This window comes from Diabrotica virgifera, chromosome 7 (genome assembly GCF_917563875.1).
Source record: "Diabrotica virgifera virgifera chromosome 7, PGI_DIABVI_V3a".
In the NCBI taxonomy this organism is placed as follows: Eukaryota; Metazoa; Arthropoda; class Insecta; order Coleoptera; family Chrysomelidae; genus Diabrotica; species Diabrotica virgifera.
The window spans coordinates 28,864,769-28,886,216 of NC_065449.1; the positions used below are offsets into that span (position 1 = coordinate 28,864,769).

The 21,448-nt window shown below is 31.8% G+C and overlaps 1 protein-coding gene across 4 annotated transcripts in view; it reads left to right on the forward strand.

Moving 5' to 3' along the window:
• The first annotated feature begins 532 nt into the window (after positions 1–532).
• LOC114328070 (uncharacterized) overlaps positions 533–21,448 on the forward strand; it is an 865,859-nt gene continuing 844,943 nt past the window's right edge. For 2 of the 4 annotated variants that reach the window (XM_050656306.1, XM_050656309.1), the window contains exon 1: positions 534–1,044. In XM_050656306.1, coding sequence (XP_050512263.1) covers positions 808–1,044 — 237 coding nt within the window. In that variant the 5' untranslated portion in view covers positions 534–807. Of the gene's footprint in view, positions 1,045–21,448 lie in introns of all 4 variants that reach the window. The other 2 variants (XM_050656308.1, XM_050656307.1) reach the window with 2 other exon arrangements.

Here is a 21,448-nt window from a genome sequence, read left to right on the forward strand (position 1 = left end):
CAAACATATTTATTCCGAATAAAAAAGTAGACATTCTCATGTTTATATTTTTACTTAAAAAAGCAATTTAAACGACAAGGTATATAATGAATGAATTAATTAAGCTTGAAAAGTATTAAGTACCTATTTTACCTTGAGTTTTTACCAATTTAAACACCGTAATGTATTAAAGATTAGTTTTATAATATATTTTGACAAATTCAAAAATTTTCCCATAAATAATATTGAAAGAAATGTGATTTTTTTTATTTTGGCTTTGTTCTTATTTTTTTGGTCTTATTTGGGTTTTATTCCCAGCGGCTTTTTCATAGAAAATTACCTAACAGTCGTCCCGACCTCGATAGGGGAACACATACAACCCCGTTAACCATCGGCAATGTCCCATTGTTCGAATTTCAAATCAAATCCAATACGGTTGGTCGAATGCAGTTGCAGACGTCCTTTCTATTCATAAATTTGGCGAAATTTGGGGTGTTTGTCCTTCGACGTTGGCAGCGCTGCACTCATAATGGAAGTTCGCATATCCTCTACCAGACGGCGCGAGCGAGCCGCGACATTTTACATGGTTATTGACTGACTGGTGCTGTTCTGTTGTAAATATTGTTTTTTTCGGTGTGTCGAAAACTGTGTGTGATTTTAAGTGTATGGTGCGTGTGTGTGACTGTGTACAATGTTCAGAAAACCCGCAGGTTAATGGAAACCTACGTGAACACAGTGAAAAATCCGCCATAGGTCGAATAGCCTGTGGTAAATGTGTAAGCTATGTCGGCGGAGGGCCACCCTACAGGCGGCTGTAATGTCTAAGCCATGGATGTCGAAGTGAAACAGAGAAATAGGCGGAGAAAACGCGCCCAGCGTATGCAGGCACAACGTGAGATCAACAAAGCTGACCATCTCGATGGAGACAGCGGCGACGAAGATGTCATTCAGGCGAAGCCCCCCAGGCCCCCCAATCGAAGAAAAAAATCCAAAGAACCCCTCTGCGAAGAGGACATCGTCGAAGGATTCTCGATACTCCAGTTCCGTAGCTACGAAGACTTAGAAGTAAGTGTCTATACATCTATTTAACGTATTTTATTTAAATAATCAAAACAATTTGACAGTTAACCCCAAAAACATCAATTAATACCCTGTCGATTAAAACTAAATGAAGAAACTTGAAATTATTACCCTCTTTTAAGAGGTTTCTTTGTTGTTGCAGTTACACAACAAGTCAGAAACATTTTGTTTTTTCAGTTCATTATAGCCCAACTTTTACTCCCATCCGTCGATAAAAAGTCAAACAGAAAGAGCAAATTTTGGTTAAGTAAATGTTTAGAAAGTGCTAACAACAAACGCATGCTTTTTAGAATTATTTACACATGTTTAATGTAAAATAATACAAACTTGTCACAGTCACACCAACATTAGTTTCTTTTATCTTGTTACTTTATTATTATTTCAATTTTCCAAGTTATCCCCTTTAAAAGATGACATAAACCTTGATTGCTTGATATTTTCTCAAAAAATATTGATGTTTTTGCGAGATTCTTAGGTTATTTTCTGCATGTTTTCTGCCAGGCTCTTATGTATTTTTAATCACTTGATACTATCTTTCATTTGCTCTCTTTTGTTCTTTCTCTGATTACAGTTTCATCAATTTTTGTCTAAGAGTCATATAGCACTAATAATACCAAGGTATATTATATCACTACAATGGGTAATGTTTAAATAAATTGTCATTCATTTCTTTTAACAATTGTTCTTCTAAATTTCTTTTAATAATTGTTGTTTCTATATTACAAGATAATTAATACTTAGCTTTTTGCTGTTTTATAGAATATAATATGGTTATGGTCAATATTATCCTCTTCTTTTATTTTTGTAAAATAAATAAGTTTGTTACAATACACCCTCAAAAGCTAATTTCTTAAAGTGCTCTTATTTGACTTTTTTTCAAATATTAACCTCTTTAATTGTCTTATGCTGTTGAATCTGTAGCCATTGCGATGAGTGTCATTACGTATTGATGTGTTATAATTTAATTTTTATTTTTCTCTTCCTTCTTGTTCAGTTTATTTAGGATTTTGGCAAACTTGCGATCAAGATGCAGTAGCAATAAACAAACCAAGACACGTTAAATGCTACTAGGAGCACTCCCAAATCATAATTTTCAGTGTATAAACTTTGGAAATCATGATTTGGGATTTACAATGTATATACACTGTAAATTATGATTCAGGAGTGCTCCTAGTAGCATTTAACATATGTCTTGGTTTATTTCTACTGCACCTTGATTGTAAATTTAGTATTTGATTCCTGTGTCTATTGTTGTCTCTTTTAGTCTATTCTATTTATTTCTACTTCTACCTTTCTTTCTAATTTTTCAGATTTTAACATATATCTAATTTTTATTACAATAATGTGAGAATAAACCCATCTTGTCTCAGTTTTGTAAGTAAGTATGTTTTAGGAAATTATACATACTTAGGCAAACTTCAAATACAATACCAACACAAAATGCAAATAGGCTGTGTCTTAAAAAATGTGCTGTCAATGTCAATCATTAGCGAACCATACTATGGTTTGTTTTTAAACCAGGAGGAGTAAACTAAAAAGACAGATTCACACCCAATAAAGTCACTAGAAAAATCACCAAATACACCTTATTTTTGGCTTGATCATATCAGCAGCCTTCAATGGTAATCCATACTATTTTATAGTAATATGTCGCTAAAGAGTTCTAAAAACAACTGTTTTTTTATATAAAAGTAGACTAAAAATATAAAAATTAAAGGAATAATGCAGAAAACACAAAAAATCGCTGATATAATTTAATTAACCTATGAAATGCCAGTTGTGTCAAAATTTCATAAATGTTATTTATGTCAAAATTTAATAACAGTGGAGTAAACTTGCCTGAGGTTGGACCAATAATAGGTTTGTTCTAGCATCAGTTTTAAACGGTTTGAAACCATCAGCGAATAGTGGACCAGCGCGAGTAGAGGGGATAGCACTGGTGACTGTATTATGTTCTCTCACTGACCAGCTGTTTGCTGACGGTTTCTGACTAGTTTGAATGTTTGCTAGAACAAACCTATATACAGACAAGCATTACAGCATGGTAAATTTGAACTACACCTCTTGGTTTAAAAACAGACCATAAATCAAGATGAGATTTTTAATATAAACATGTGAAATGTATTACAAATTCGAGGTAAATAAAGCTGACCTTCTATCTAAACAATACAGTAGAACCCTGATTATCCGGGTGCGGATTATCCATGCTGCTGATTATCCATGCTATGATTTTCTATTACTTAAGTCGAATTTTTGAGGTTTTATCAAAATAGCGTCATCGTAAATCACTTGACTGAAACTCTATGACGAAAGAGAGACTCATAATGAGATTTATTTTTTCTGTTATCTTTTTGTGGTAGGTACATATGTATGTGTATATGTACATATGTATTATACATAAGAAATACATGTTCAGATTATCCGTGCCACCTCCGGTCCCGAGGAGCACGGATAATCGGGGTTCTACTGTACTTCTAATACATTGAAACTTGGAACTTTGACATTAAAGGTGACAGTGTATAGTGTGCTTCAGTAAAACATAATGATCCCTGTCATAAATAGCTTCTTCATGAATCAGTGGAAAACTTTGTTCAATACTTAATTATGGTAAAGAGAATGTTCTGAATGGAGAAGGCCAAAATTCACACCAACCATTTATCCTTTAGACCAGCGTTTCCCAACCGGTGGGTCGCGACCCACTAGTGGGTCGCGAGCGGATTTCAGGTGGGTCGCAGCGTGGCTCTTACAGTAGCTGAATACCGTAAATATATAACGTCATGGATGAGGGATGGGTCGTGAATATGAAAAAACATCAGAAGGTGGGTCGCCACACATAAAAGGTTGGGAACCACTGCTTTAGACAGTATAGTAGTCAAATAATAAACAGAATAAGTAGAAGAGAAAAAACCATACATACATTTTTTAAAATCATTTCATGTTACTCCTATTTTAAATTTCACCATAAAAGTGGTGAAATATAATATATTATCTGAGTGTAACTATGTTAAAAGAACAAGAAAAGATTTGAGACTTCTCAAATGCAACATTGTAGCAATTTAGAAGAGGTCAAAATATTATACTATTACGAAGATATCTTCCTCTTAAGGTAACTTTACCTAATGTAATAAAAACTTAAGAAAGTTATGAGCAATTTGAGAGAGAAAGTAATTTCATTTAAGATATCATGTTTAAGAAATAATTTGCAAATTCTTTAAGACTAGATAATTACTAGCTATGGCAAATTACTGATTTCAAAATGTTCAAAAGGATATGAAGGTTGAAGTCATTTTTATGATACTTATTTTAGTTGACAATTTCTAAAATAATAAACAGTTGAAAATTAAGAAGATTAAAATAAAAGATTTCAATGAAATGTTAGGTACAAAAAAAATAACTAACAAGATGAACCAAGATAACCAAATGAAGAATATATCGGATAAAACAATGATTTTCTCACTTAACTTTCTTTGGAATACTTTCACAAATAATAAAGATTAGGTAGATGTTATGTCTACGTATTAACACGTTTAGTGCTAGACAAAATATTGAAAAAATCCCCCTGGTCCAAGTAGCAGTTTCGAAAATAAGCAGCAGTCCCTATGGACCTTCATGTTGTATAACATACTTCCTATATCAGTCCCTAGGGACCGCCATGGCACTTAATTAGGAAAACATGCATTGTTTCAGAAAAATTCAAACAAGCTTATATTTTTCTAAAACTTTTTTTGTTAGTTTATATAAGTACATGTTAAAGTAAAAAGTTCTACTTGCGGATTTCGCCGCTAATTGTTTATTGTGTATATCCATCTTTATGATGGCAGCTGTAAAGCTATACCAATAAAGTATTCTATTCTATTCTATTCTATTAATTGTTTAAACAATGTATTAATAATAATTTTAAAAATATCGTTAAATTCATAATTTTACTTTGATCAAATATGTTTCTATTTTGTTTTTGATAATACTGAATCCGAATATGGCATTGCAATTTGAAAATTCTTATACAGAAGCTCTTATACAGCATGTTTGCATAGCTAGGAACCACATGAAAAACTTTTTTATTATCAATTTTACGAAAAAAAGTTATTCTTCATAAAATGCTCTGGATAGTCAAAAATCTAAAACTCAAGCATCAGATATCAAATTTTATCAATTTTATACGAGTTATGTCAAAAATATGAATTTCGTTAAAGAGTAAAGTACCTTTATATTTCAGAATATCAAAGAATGCTATTATGAAAAGTTGTTTGAAATTAAAAACTATGTTTAAATATACAATTACATTGTTCTAATCGAAAAAAAAATTTCAATTTTTTCTCAAATTACGGATACTCATCATCATTTTATTACAATTATGATAACTATTTTATTATCACTTTTACGAAAAAAAGTTATTCTTCATAAAATGCTCTCCCTGTTTTGAAATCTAAGATACAACCATCAGATATTAAACTTTTTAATTTTATATGAGGTATGTAAAAAATATGAATTTTTGGTAAGAGTTAAGTGCCTTTATTATTCACAATATTTTAATTAGAAGGATGTAATTGAACACTAAAACAAATTTTTTAATTCCAAACAAATTTTCTTAATAACAATTTTCGATATTGTGAAATTGAACGATACTTTACTCTTGAATGAAATTCATATTTTTTGACATACCTCGTATAAAATTCATTAAATTTGATATTTGATGATTGCATCTTAGATCATATACGATGCAGAGTATTTTATAAAGAATAACTTTTTTCGTAAAACTGATAATAAAAAAGTTATCAATAGGTTCCAAGTTCCAAGACTTACTGTATACCTAAAGCTAAAAAAAAATTTTTTTGCTGAACATTTATTATTGTTAAAGTTTTACAGAAAAAAGTTTTGATCACTTTATATAAACATTTTAGCTGGTAATTTTCTGTTTTTGTATTACATTTTTGTTTATCTTTCTTAATTTTCTCAAAAGGAAATAGTCTATTTCATTTCTAAAGTATTCAAAATTCATGTAAGGCTCACTTTCCGCCCCCAGCATACTTATGCCCATACATTTTATTTCTTTTTATTATAACCATAAGATAGCTTATAAATTATTCTTATTTTAGGTTCAATTTGTAAAATTTCATTTGATCCATTAGTTAAAGAATTACATTAAAATAACTCAAACTCAACTCAACGAGAAGGGTGACTTTAGCCTTATAAATAAAAAATTATAGAAGATACACATTTAATTTTAGAAAATTCTTTACATAAGGTTTTTTTTTGAAAAATTTTCTGAATTTTTCAATGGTCAAGCCATTTTGTTCTAAAATTTATATTTTCGGAGTTATTTAAAAAAACATCAAACTTCGTAGTTCATTTGTTTAATAAAAAATGAAGCACCCACTTCTCGAGTAGAACTTTTTGATATGTTGTTTATTAAACATTTCTTAATGAAATTACAAAAAGTTCTATCTTGTTTGATTTTTTCCGAAGTGAAAATCTATATGCACTCCCCTAAATGTGTTAAAACTAGAAATTTAGGAGTACAAGTCAATAAACGAGTTATAAATAAAACAATAATACACATAGAAATCATTAATTATAAATCATAACTCATACAGGTAAGTGAAACCATTAAATTTTATTATTTGGAAGCTTGCCACGATGCTAAATTTAACAAACAAAAATTGAACGAAAAGATCTACATTTTATTGTGATCAACTACTGTTGACACAAATTACTTAATGACTAAGTTCCATGTTTATTCCAATTCATTATTTAGAATATCAGCTTTATTTGCCTCCCATTTTATTTATTTATTTATTTATTCAGGGGCAAGACCTATTCAGATATAAATGTTACAGTGTTCTAAATTATCATAATATAACATAACAAAGTGGTTTGAGAAAAAATAATTCTATGAGTAGTACAGTTACAAAAAAGAAAAAAAAATAACATATAGGTCAGTACAATTACAAACAAAAGATAACATATAAATCAATTCAGAAATGTTCCAAGGTATAACTGTTTTGAGTTATCTAATACATACAGGTCATGTAACACTAATCACATTACAAAAGCTCTGGCCCAAAGTATTAAAAAGTTAGAGAAGAAATATGATTTTTAAAGCCAGAAACTGATATATTAAAAATTTCGAGGTTATTTAATGAGTTAGCTAATCAAAGAGTTCTAGGAATAAATGTGTTGTAAGAATAATTGAATCTATGAAAAGAAACATAAAATGTTTGCACCTGCCTAGTCAAACGACTGGGGACAAATAGAGATATTTTGGAGAGAAGCTCAGGGCAGTTACACAGCCCGTTGATAATTTTAAATAAAAGTATTAAGTCTCTTTGTTTTCTGCGTACCTCAAGAGGAGGTAAGTTTAGTATGCGCTCTAATGCAGAATAGTCGTAGTATACATGCATCTTAGTAGCAGTATATCTCAGAAAATTGTGTTGGACAGCCTCAAGTTTCAGTTTATGAGTAAAGTATTTTCATAGTGAATTTCACATATTTACCACCTTTTTAAAAATCTCACCTTGATCTAGTATAGTTTGATAATTTTTTATTTTTATTTATTTATTTAATCAGTTAAACCCATTAGTACCTTTTGGTGTTGAGCTATGGTTTGCTAATTTAAAAATATAATTACACAAAATAAATTAAATTTAAGTATACTTCTTTGAAAATAATTATTGACGTATCTACAGTTTTTATGACACAGCTTATTTGCATTTTATATTGTATTGTATTCGAAGTTTGTTGAAGGATGGTATTATTTTCATAAAGTCTAGTACAAAGCTCAGACAATGAGATAGCAATATACAGGGTGTAACAAAAAGGTAGGTCATAAATTAATTCTCATATTCTGGAACTGTCAATTAAAGCATTTTAAGGGCAGCCAAAGTCCAAAAATTGAATTTTTTAAGTTGTTTTGGGTTATGATTGAAAATTATTCTCTAAAATCTTCTCTTTCCAACGATATACATATTAACACATTATAGTAGAAAATATCCATGGGTACAAAATTATTTTTTTTTTAACATCTGCACTCAACTTACTGTGTACCGGCCAACAGTGTAACCAGGATGATCTTAAAGGAGAGGGGGGTACAACTACTGGATGGTCTCTGGGGTATGGAATGGAATTCCGTCCATTTAAGCTCAAAGTACATCCTAATGGTTAAAACCCCAAACCCCCTCTGCTTTCGCCACAAGTACCGGTAGCTTTCTTTGTAGCCTATTAGAGTGTTTTATGTTTTGGCTATTTCCTGAATACTAGGTTTTTTAACTTTTGATGTCAAGTATCTCTGGATCCTTAGATGATAGAAGGTCCAAATTTTTACAGTAGTTGTAGCTAGATAATATCAAGTCCTGCGTAAAGTTTTATTGAAAACAAGTAAAATAAAAAATAAAATCCAAACTTTTTTTGGTTTTTTTGTAAGGGTATGTGAAAAAATTTAAAATAAATGTTTCTTTCCCTCTAACTTTACAAAAATCTACGCGGGACTAAACAATACATCTAGTTTCAAAATAAAAAAAATTAGGTCCCTAAGTGCTTTGGTTACAGAGCTATGTGATATAATGTTAACATTGTTGGGTGACCTTAAGCCTACGGACTTAATAAATAGATTTAAATAAAATTAGTCAATGTACCATTAGATTATTAACTTTGTTTGTTAATTTTATATTAAAGGAAGCCTCTCACTGGAGAGAATTCCTACATGTCCTTTTCTAATAATTGTCATAAAATTTTACTTTTTGTTATGAGTGATAACATATTGTAAATTAAATGGAGCTAAATAAAAAATATATTCTGGGACCAAAAATAGTTCAATTAAACCTAACTTACCTTAGTACAAATGTTCAAATAAAAAAAGTTACAGCCCTTTGAGGTCACAAAATTAAAATCGATTTTTTCCAATATATTGAAAACTTAGAGATTTTATATTAAAAATGGACATGTCTTTCCTGTGGCTGGAACATCTTAAAAAAAAATAACATTGAAATTTGTGCATCCCATAAAAACTTTTTGGAGATCTTGTTCCCTTAAACCCCCACCAAATATTTTTGTACTTCCCAATTAAATTATTATTATGGTACCATTAGTTAAACACAATGTTTTTAAATTTTTTTGCCTCTTAGTACCTTTTCGATAAAACCAGAGGTGTTTTTAACATTTGTAAAATCCATCACATATTTGTAAATGGTTAAGTAAGATTATAGAATGTTATTTTCATACCAGGTCTCTATAATCTTACTTAATCATTAACAAATATGTGGTGGATTTTAAAAATGTTCAAAATATCTCGATAAAAACTGGCTTATTGAAAAAGTATTAAGAGGCAAAAAAGTTGTAAAAACATTGTGTTTAACCAATATTTGGGCGGTTTAAGGGAACAAAACCCTCATAAAACTTTTATGGGGTGCACAAATTTCACTCTGTTATTTGTTTTAAAGATGTTCCTTCAACAAGAAAGTTATATGTCCATTTTCAATATAAAATCTCTAACAGTTTTCAATATATTGGAAAAATCGATTTTAATTTTGTAAGTTCAAAGGGGGTTCAAATCTTTTACTAAGGTAAGTTAGGTTCAGTTGAACTATTTTTGGTCCCAGAATATGTGATTTATTTATGACCCACTTCTATGTCACACCCTGTATCATATATAATTTTTCTGCTTTGAACAGTTCTTTGGAAAGACTTTTGTGATCTGCTATAAAAATTGTGCTATTGTGTAGTTTCAAATCGAGAATAATTAATGTATTTCCATTATCTTTTGTCTTTCTCTATATTCATCTCTCTCAGAATTCATTCCCATGGTAAAGCCGCCTTTCGGCATCATATAGATTTTGATCCTTGGACTATCCACTACTTATTCTCAAATTTTCAAGCAAATCGATCCATTCTGTAAAAATTGCGAGGTGAAAAGCTTCATTACTTGGACTATAGTTTATTTTTTAACCAGGAGGAGTAAACTAAAAAGTCAGATTCACACCCAAGAAAGTCACTAGAAATATCACCAAATACAATTTCTTTTTTTGGTTGATCTAGTCGGCCTCAACGGTAATCCATAAAGATTATATTAAATTAATATGTCGCTAAAGAGTTCCAAAAACAACTGCTTTTTATATAAAAGCAGACTAACAATCTAAAAATTAAAGGAATAACACAGAAAACACAAAAATCGACGATATAACTTAATTAACCTATGAAATGTCACTCGTGTCAAAATTTGATAAATGTCATTAGTGTCAAAATTTTATAACAGTGGAGTAAACTTACCTGCGGTTGGACCAATTACAAACAAGCAATACAGCGCGGTAAATTTGAATCACTCCTCTTGGTTAAAAAACAAACCATAGTAGTATTTAATATCTCTTTAACAATCCCGAGGTTATAAAATGTGCACATGCATATAAAATTTTTCTAGAACAAGTATTCAACCATCCACATGAGGGTATGTTCTATTTTGCAGCTGTTTAGCAATCAATTTTTTGTGTTACTTAACTATCATGCAAGGTGTGATCAAAATAATTATAAAATTCTGTAAATTCCATTTTATTTAATATTTAATAGATAATAATCAGCTGTTTTACCTGCATGAAAAGTGTTTACAGACATGTAAAAATTTAATAAATGGACATTTTGTTTATAGGTTATCTGCATAAATGATTTTATATGATTGCTTAGTATTACATGATTTTATTTTACATGTAATTTGTCAGCTGTCCAGTGTTGCCTAATCCTACAAATAGTATATAGTGCAAGGATATTTATGATGCAGTGTACACTGGACACAAAATAAAAAATTGTTGATGAATAATATTATACTAACAACAGAAATTTTTAGTAACAACTTCCATAATGTAACATAATTTTTAAATAATGTAATAAGCTTAAATTAATAACCATTCTTCCCCCATGAAGACCTTATTATTAGTTTTGGTTTGGTTGGTAACCCGAGTGGTATTGGTTGTAATGTTACAGTTGGTTTTGATCGCCTTTTTAATTAGTTGGATTATAGCCTTGCCCTTCCATTGCATTCTGGTATTTTATTGTGTTTTCAAATTTTGTTATTTAGTACTGTTTTACTTCCCCACAGTACTTCAACGTTTAATTCGATATCTCATGTTTACCTTCTGTCGGTCAGGTAGCCTAGCGGTCTGAGTCGCTCGATCGACAAATCTAAAGGATATGCAATCGAGGTTCAAGCCCCAGGCCAGTGAATAGAAAAATAAAAAGGCTGACGTTGTAGTCTAAAATTCTAAAGAATCTAAGGCTTGGTCTGGAATAAGCTGGTGTCTGATCAGCCTATGGGGGAGCAGTATGGCAAGATATAAGGGCTTGTGTCTCAGTGATACTCCTCCATAAATCCCTACCGGAAGGGCGTTGACGCCTAAAAACGGTGTATATATAATGTTTAGCTTCTTCCTCTCAAACTCTCAAGTTTTGCTATACTTCTCGTTTGTTTATATTAATTTCTTTGTGTATAATAATTTGTGGAACATTCCTGCAAGATAATATACGAAGATTTTCAAAATTTTAACAATTTTTGTAATAAAATTCGTTAATAAATTCTAGCAAAGTTAGCAACAAAGTAGAAAAATCAGATGACGCTAATTTTATATCTAAGTAGGTACTTAAGTATTATTATCTAAAAACTGTTTAACCAATTTCAGTAAAGTCAGTCAGTAAAGTGACTCTTTATCGAAAGAGTCTGATATTACGAGCAGAGGAACAGACGCGTTCGATAAAGAGTATTGAGGTGGTAAAATTGTATCGTCAATCATAAAAAACATTAACACTTACTTAAACTTTGAGGATTTTTTTTTAATTTTAGACGAAATAAAAAATTCGTATGACAGTAATGACAGATGACTTTTGCATGATGGTCGGTTTTGATGTGTAATCGATAGTTATCAATATTGTATACCTACCTAATTACTAAATCTGTAAAGTTTTGATTTATTTTGTATGAATATAATTGCGAAACACTATAGAATTTTACCTTTTGACATAAATTTTATTAATAATAAGATAAATTTCGTACAATATTTTTAATAATTAAAGTAAATAAATTTTAATTTCACTCAAATAAATAATCGATTGCTGACATTGACCACTTACATTCAATCTCGGTTAATTTGATTAATTATCGCAGCAGGTAAAGTAACATTCTTCTTTCAATACAACAAAGTGATACTGTACTGCCGAAAATGAGGACAAATGAGTACAATACTGACTGATTTTAGTGAAGTTTGGCGATAAACAATGATTTTAAACAAATTCGCAAAAATACATAATTTTTTCAGTTCGTACAAATTTTTTTTTAGATCCGTTGGGCCTTTTTTTTTCTCTAAAATTGACTGTTGTCGAGTTATTAGCGACTTAAAATTTGAAAAACGCCAAAATAACCATTTTAAAGGTTTAATAACTCGGTTAAAGATAATTATTGTGTGAAAGTCGAGCGAGCGGCCGTGGAGTAACGGCATAATCGCTGGCCTCATACGCCAGTGCACGTGGGTTCGAGCCCTGCTAAAGACACACCATTTTCATTTTCAATAATGACACGAGCCGTCTCACCGTGCCTCGGAGAGCATGTTAAGCAGTCGGTCCTCCTGGGCTAGTGTACATCGACACTAGTTACTTGAAACAGGGTTAAAGATGTAATTGGCGCCGTAACTGTCCGAAAGGCAAAAATGCCATACGATATTATATATTATGAAAGTCAGAAACTAAAAAAAATCAAAGATTAAAACTACCTCTATAAGATCCTGAAAAAATTTTTGTCATTATTTCATTAATAAGATAATATTTTTAATTATCAACAATGAGCGCTAACCTTTTATTGAGGCGGCCGTCAATGTGAGTGCGAGTGAGATTCACCATTGGACGGCCGGAATGGTGCATCTCTTTAGCACTCCCCATTGACGGCCGCCTGATACGCACTTAGTGCTCATTGTTAATAATTAAAGATAAAGCTTAGTAATAAAATAGTGACAAACATTTCTGCTGGATCTTGTAGAGGGGCTATAAACTTTGATTTGGTCACTTTCTGACTTTCATAATAATGGATTTTAATGGAGTTAAGCCTTGAAAATGGCTATTTTCGCATTTTTCAAATTTTAAATCGCGTATAACTCGACAACAATCAATGTTAGAGAAAAATCACAAAATACCTTTTTTTTTGCTCAGAATAACCCAAATGATCTAAAAAAAATTGTTCGAAGTGAAAAAATTATTTTTGTGAATTTGTCTAAAAAAATTGTTAACAATTTATCGATCAAGGTACTGCCTGGCACCCAGTAGATTTGTTATAAGGACCTCTTTTTGAGTAAGTTTGTGCAAAAAATTCGAATCGGAGTAATTTACCTAACGGGGGCGACGATACAGCCTAGACTAGTTTGAACATATTCAGTAACATTTAATTTCTAGAATCGGCTGTTTGTGTGAATCAGAATCAACTTTTACTAAACGGCATTGGGAAGAGTATACTTTTCCTAGTTGGAGTTTACTTTTACTAGTAAATGTTGAATATAAATCTTCATTTTATATTTAAAATCAACTTTTACTGAAACCAGCCGTTAGAGTTGACTCCAACTAGTTGGAGTCAACTCCAACTGGATAATCAACTTGAACTGTAACATATATAAAATTTTGTTTTCGATAATATTATGAGTATTGGAAAGCAAATTCGATTTTTTTTTATCAAAATGTGTATCAAACCGATTAGAATATATTATTTCTTTATTTATCTTTTTCTATAGAATTTTTCTCACGTATTCAGACGTCGACTGTCATCATGTTTACAATTTCCTGAAACCTTTCTAGTCCAGAAAGCCACTGCGCATCCGCTAGGAAAAATATTCCGATTCGGATTTTTTGCACAATCTTACTCAAAATGTACCCTTTTTAACAAATTTGTATGTTGCCAGGACCAAAAGTGGGTCAAAAACTTTTTAAACGTTTTTTTTTGTTTTTTTTTCTAAAATTATTTTTTTGCATGAAACAAAGCTTTTTTAGGCTTTTTGGATCATTCCAAACAGAAAAGGTCTTTAGTGACATTTCTCTAAAGTTGATATTTTTGACATAGCGATTAAAAATTGAAAAATTGCGAAATCAGCCATTTTTAACCTTCAAAAACTATGTGAAAAACTTAAATTTGAATGTTGCCAAGGTAGGTAGATATTCTTTAAACATCGATTGATGAAATCCCGAAGAGTTTTTTGCAATACAATATTTAAAACTCCTTTGTTTTTTAATTGCTAATCAAGCGTGCGCGACACTATTTTATACCGACAGTATGGTGCAAATGAAAGGAATAAATTCGTTATTTCGTAAACCGGCGACTTTAAGGAAAAATCCCGAAACAGGTCGATTTTTATTTTTAAGTTATGATATTGTGGCATATATGGTATACTAGTGACGTCATCCATCTGGGCGTGATGACGTAATCGATGATTTTTTAAATGATAATAGGGGTCTGTGCTAGCTCATTTGAAAGGTTCTTCAATTCTCTATTTAGTAATATAAACATTTACATAATTATTTATACAAGGTGTCCTTTTCTTCTTTTTTGTCAAATAATGTAATTTAATAAAAAAAATTTGGACACCCTGTATAAATAATTATGTAAATGTTTATATTACTGAATAGAGAATTGAAGAACCTTTCAGCTAGCACACGACCCCTATTATCATTTAAAAAATCATCGATTACGTCATCACGCCCAGATGGATGACGTCACTAGTATACCATATATGCCACAATATCATAACTTAAAAATAAAACTCGACCTGTTTCGGGATTTTTCCTTAAAGTCGCCGGTTTACGAAATAACAAATTTATTCCTTTCATTTGCACCATACTGTATACACATGCAATGGTGGAAAATAGTGTCGCGCACGCTTGATTAGCAATTAAAATACAAAGGAATTTTGAATATTGTATTGCAAAAAACTCTTCGGGATTTCATCAATCGATGTTTAAAAAATATCTACCTACCTTGGCAACATTCAAATTTTCAGTTTTTCACATAGTTTTTGGGGTTAAAAATGGTCGATTTCGCAATTTTTTAATTTTTAATCGCTTATATGTCAAAAACTATCAACTTTAGAGAAAAGTCACTAAACACCTTTTCTGTTTGGAATGATCCAAAAAAAATGTTTAAACATTTTTTGACCCACTTTTGGTCCTGGCAACATGCAAATTTATTAAAAGGGGTCCTTTTTGAGTAAGATTGTGCAAACAACCCGAATCGGAATATTTTTGCTAGCGGATGCGCAGTGGCTTTCTAGACTATTCTCTATCGGCTGCAGCGCGAAATAATTATTCCGCTGTGGAACCACACCATTCTCTAATATTACATACTCAGCTATGAAAGTTTATTTCGATCAATCCATATCTTTCACTCCACTATTCCTGGTAAAATAAGGTAAAGTACAGTCGGAAAAATGAAAAAATACCTATGAACGATCACATCAATCACTTATTTTGTATTTGCTGTCTTTTTCTATATCAAACGTTTGTTATTAATTTATAGAAAAATACAGCAAATACAAAATAAGTGATTGATGTGATCGTTCAGGTATTCTTTCATTTTTCCGACTGTAGATGGCAGTTAGGTCCTTTAATTATATGGCCGAAGCCGAAGTATTCTGTTTTTCTCCTCTTTATGATGTTTATGAGCAGACGTTCGGAGTTCATCATTTGAAGAACATCTTTATTGGAAGTGTGAGAAACTCACGTCGAGAGCACCACAATTCGAATGCTTCTATTTTGTTTAGCATTGTAGTTTTTAACGTCCATGTCTCACAACCATACAATAGGATGGACCATACATAACATTTCAGGACCTTCTTACTAGTATTCATAGACTGGTTTCTGTTCCATAAAACTGGTTTTCAAGTCATAAAAGCCTTACGTGATATTTTGTCCCTCTTCAACACAGTCACAATTTAGACTAGCTGTGAAGGTATTTGAAATGGTTTACCCGTTGTATATCCTCTCCATTAAGGGGTTACATAGGTTTTGCGGGTAAAAAAAGTGACTTTTTAAAACAATTATATATCGAAAACTAAAAATTATTTTTATTTATAGTTGGTACATGTAAAAGTATAGTACTTAAAGTACTCTCAAAAAAATTTTCAGCCAAAAATATTCATTTTTGTAGAGTTGACTGCAATTTTTCGACAATAGCCCTTATTTTGCGGTGGGCAGCATAACTAAATCCAGTCTCATCTGAAATCAAAAAATCAAAAAGTTTCTAGTAGTTTATACCTCTGGCTAGTGAATGAACGAAGGAATTTTTATTAAGTGAAATTGTTTTTGTTTTATAAAAAAAAAACTACTTTAAAAATGGTCATTTTTGAAAAAATGAGAAAAATTGGGGTCGAAAATGTGTTTAAACTTATGTAATATCTTCAAATTTCATTTTTTTAAATTCCTTCGTTCATTCACTAGCCAGAGGTATAAACTACAAGAAACTTTTTGATTTTTTGATTTCAGATGAGACTGGACTTGCTGCCCACCGCAAAAAGGGCTGTTGTCAAAAAATTGCAGTCAACTCTACAAAAATGAATATTTTTGGCTGAAAAGTTTTTTGAGAGTACCTTAAGTACTATACATTTACATGTTCCAATTATAAATAAAAATAATTTTTAGTTTTCGAGATATAATTTTTTTTAAAAGTCACTTTTTTACCCACAAGACCTAGGTAACCCCTTAAGAGAAATCAGACCTTGATCTATATTAATCTTTAACTGTCATCCACTTTCGTCTTTGGAATGTTGATATTAAGGCCTCTACTATAACCCCCTCTTGTCTATCATCCAATGCCTCCTTAAAGATTTTTTCAGGGTACAGATTAAACCGACTGGGTGACAAAACACAACCCTGTCGTAGAATTAGTGAACTCTCTATTTAACGAATCCTTTTATTTATCGTCACATTACAGTGCATTTTCATAATTGTTGATGTTATCAATTATTACTTGTGGGTAGAGTTTTCAAAGGAAGTTTTGTGGCAGCGTATGTTTTGACCACTAAATCCTCAAAACCACATTTCTTACGTAATTTGCATTACTACCACAGAAAAAGGCGTAAATGAAAAGATATGTTTAATGATGCAATGTTAATAGGAATTTAATTGGATCGAAAAAATGTAAATTGAAGAAAAACGTAGGTGGTCCGATAAATACTTAGCCTCTCCGGTCGAAAGCGCCACTATTGCAAAAGAAATCGACTATTGTATAATACATTCTTGTTGACGGCCTATGTCAAAATCTCAGCGGATTCAAACTAGTAGTTTTGTGTGGAATTGAGCGTGTTTGAGGATTTTAAAAATATTAAAAAAGAGCAATATCGGTCGGTGATTTGAATCTTTAGTCCAGTCGGGTTAGACGAATAACAGACCTAACCTTGCATTAGGAGCTGCCCCAAATTTTATTTTTCTAATTTTTAGGGCGAGGGGGATCAACAGTAGTGTAAATTTAAAATCTCGACTGAATTCCGCCATTGCGTTAGCCGCCATCTTGATTTTAAAAGAGAACCGTTTTTGCTTTCTATTCTTACAATTTTTTCGTCCAGATTTTCCGAGTTATGGCGGAAAATAGTGACAGTGAGAGCATAATTATTATTCAATTATCTCGTTTATTATTAGTTTTACGACAAAAATGTTTCTATACGAACATAGAGAGAATTCAATTCTACACAATTTTAATCTCTTTCATTTTTTTGCTAAAGTTAATATTTAAGGTAGTACCTACGTATGCGATAATGGCGCGAGCGTAAGACCAGATTGATTTTGTAGCAATTGTTTTTGTTCAATATCTACGCTATTTCCAACTAAAATTGTTCCAAATATGATTTCCTACAATTTATTTCAAAAACAATTTTTCATGCGGTTGATATTTTCCAAGTTAAGTGGTAAAATTGTAAAAAGTGGTGGGGGGAGCATAATTACTGAATTGCATCTTGTTTCCGAGCTGCCCCAAATTTTATAATTCTATCCTTTAGTGGAGATCAATAGTAGTGTAAATTTAAAATCTCGACTGAATTCCACGGTTGCATTAGCCGCCATATTGATTTTAAAGAAGAACCGTTGTTGCGTAATATCTCCGCCATTTTCAACTTTTCGACAAAAACGGTAGGAACTAAAATTGTTGGAAACGCAATTTCCTACAATTTCTTTTCCACAATTTGTTTTATGCGATTAATATTCTCCGAGTTAAGGGGGAAAATAGTGGAAGCGGAGGGTAAGCATAATTATTGAATTGTCTCATTTATTATTAACTTTACGACATAATTGTACATAAACAAAGATAAAGAGAATTATATTTTATACAATTTTTTAAACTTACAATGAAACACTAACCAAACTAAGTACATAAAAGACATAAATAATAACTTATGTGCATTGAGTTCACTTAATTTTATTAACTAGCGGGTTTTATTGGTTGAATTTTCTGTCGATAATTAAGTTTCATGTCAGCTAACATATTTTAATATTTCAACAATTTTTTTTAAATTTTGGACCCTGTTGGGGGGAATTTCCCCATTCCCCCCCTCGTAGGCCCACCACTGGTTCTCTCGAAAAATTGTAGTAAATCTTAATTGCAACAATTTCAGTCCTTACACATTTTGTCGAAAAGTAGAAAATAACGGAGATATTGAACAAAAACAATTGCTATAAAATCAATTAGGTCTTGCGCTCGCGCCTTTACCGCATACGTACTACCTTAAATATTTATTTTATCAAAAAAATGAAGTAGATCAAAATTGTACAAAATGTAATTCTCTTCATTTTTGTATAGGTTCAAATTTGTTGTAAAACTAATAATAAACGAGATAATTCAATAAATCAATAATGATCCACAAGGAAGAACTTCCTGTAGTTGGCTGTATACCATTAATTACAGGTGAAATTTAATAAAAAAAATTCCTCTTGGTAAAAGGTATATTAGTTTAAAAAGCCCTAAAGGGCTACAAACATATACAAAACGTTTTCGCTCTGTAACAAGAGCAATCAGTGTTACAAGAACATGGTGAGCCAACCAAAAAATACAAGGTCAAAGCCTTTAAAAAAATAGACAAAAGTTGCCTGCCACCTCTTATAACATAATGACCTAGTTACCTTTTGACCCACTTACCACGTGTGGGAGTCATATGTTGCCCTAGGGCCGTATCCTTAGAAATTTTATCCATCCTTTGGATTTTTCGATGTATTTATTGATATTAGACTTTTGTCTGTTTTTTAAAGGCTTTGACCCTGTATTTTTTGATTGGCTCACCATGTTCTTGTAACACTGATGATGCTCTTGTTACAGAGCGAAAACGTTTTGTATATGTTTGTAGCCCTTTAGGGCTTTTTAAACTAATATACCTTTTACCAAGAGGAAAATTTTTTATTAAATTTCAAATCAATAATGCTCTAACTGTCACTATTTTCCCCATAACTCGGAAAATATCGACTGCACGAAAAAAATTATAATAAACGAAATTATAGAAAATCGCATCGCATTTTCAATAATTTCAGTTTCTACACTTTTGTCGAAAAGTTGAAAATGGCGGAGACATTGAGCAAAAATGTTTCTCGTTTAAAATCAAAATGGCGGCTAACACAACGGTCAAATTCAGTCGAGATTTGAAATTTATTGACCCCCCCTAAAGATTAGAAAAACAAAATTTGGGGCAGCTCGTAATGCAAGGTCAAATGCTATCCCGACTGGGCTATCTTGTTTTTGAAAGCGAAATTGCGCAGCGAATCAAAGAGCACTTGAATGCCGTGTACTCCTTCGATGGCGAACGTCAAAAATTGGTTTAGCGAGTTGTAACAGGGTAGCACGCTGGTTTTTGATAAGTCATGGCTAGGTGCCCCGAAAACAACTATCACTGAGGATAACGTGAAAAACATCCACGATTTCGTATTGGCAGACCATCGACTGAAGATGCGCGAGATAGCTGACGGTAGGCATCACAAAAGATCGCGTGGGTCATATTCTGCGTAAAATTTTGGGCATGAGAAAGCTGTCGGCTCAATGGGTGCCGCATTTGCTCACTCAGGACAAGAAGCGCAACCATGAAACCACTTCAGAACAATGTTTGAGACTGTTCTAAGTGTAATGCGAAGGAGTTTCTGTATTATTTCATAACCGTTGACGAAACATGGATGCACTGGTACACACCAGAGACTAAGAAAAGCGAAACAGTTGACGTCACCCCGTGAACATCTCACGAAGAAGGCGAACACTGTCCTATCGGCCGCAAAGGTGATAGCCACCATTTGCTGGAACTCCCAAGGTGTGATTTATATCAACTTTATGGAAAAAGACAAAACGATCACAGCGCTTTACTATGCCGAATTATTGGGCCGATTCGACGCCGAATTTCAAAAAAAACAGCCCCAATTGGCGAAGCAAAAATGCTCTTCCACCATGAAAACGCACAGACTCACCTCCGCCGTCGCACAGTGGTCCAAAATCCCGAAAAGCTGGCCAAAAGCCAAAAAAAAATTCAACGTTTCGAGAATATTATCACATTTTCTAAAAGAGAATTAAATTCCCTATTCAGTGTTGGCAACCCTAGAGCCATATCTCCTATTAGCCCAGTAGGTAAATGAACGGGAAATTCGGCGATACCGTGTAATTTTCAGGGGCAACTCCGAATTGCATGAAAATTTAGATTTAGGTTCTACTTACCCTCCACTTCAAAGTTGAAATTGTGCCGTTGGTTGCTTTTACTTGGGGGGTGGCAGTCACCCCTTCTCGTGGGTAAAAAAAACGTACGTTCAAGATAAGGTCGGAAATGGACAAATTGACTAATTTTAAGCAACTTTTGTTATATAGAGTTTTTTACATAAGTCAATACTTTTCGAGTTATTCGCCATTGAAAATGTTAATTTTTCGACAAAAAACTACGTTTTTAGACGGTTTTTCGCAAATAACTCAAAAAGTAAATATTTTATCGAAAAAAATATCCTTAGCAAAAGTGTAGCTTATAGAAAACCCAAAAATGTGGTGTATCAGTAAAGTCTATCAATCAAACAAAAATAAAGTTGTAGCTCATGAAAAATACGTTCTTATTCGTCTAATTCCAAATCGAATATTTCAAGGTGAAATCACCGAAAAATTAAGCACTTTTCGGGAAAAACCCATTTAAACTTTTTTAAAGTGTTTATAAAAAGCTTTGTTTTAATTATTAACAAAAGTTTTGGCATTAAAAATAAGCGAGTTACGCTCAAAATCAAGTTTGCCCCCTTTTTTTTTGTAAAAAATCATGAAAATCTCGCCGTGTTTAGCTCCCCAAATGAAATTAATCGCTACCGCTTTATAAACAATTTACTTACCTATCTATTTTTTATATGATCTGTCAGTCTCACCGGTTTAAAGTGTTTATTTTTAAAAGGGTTATAA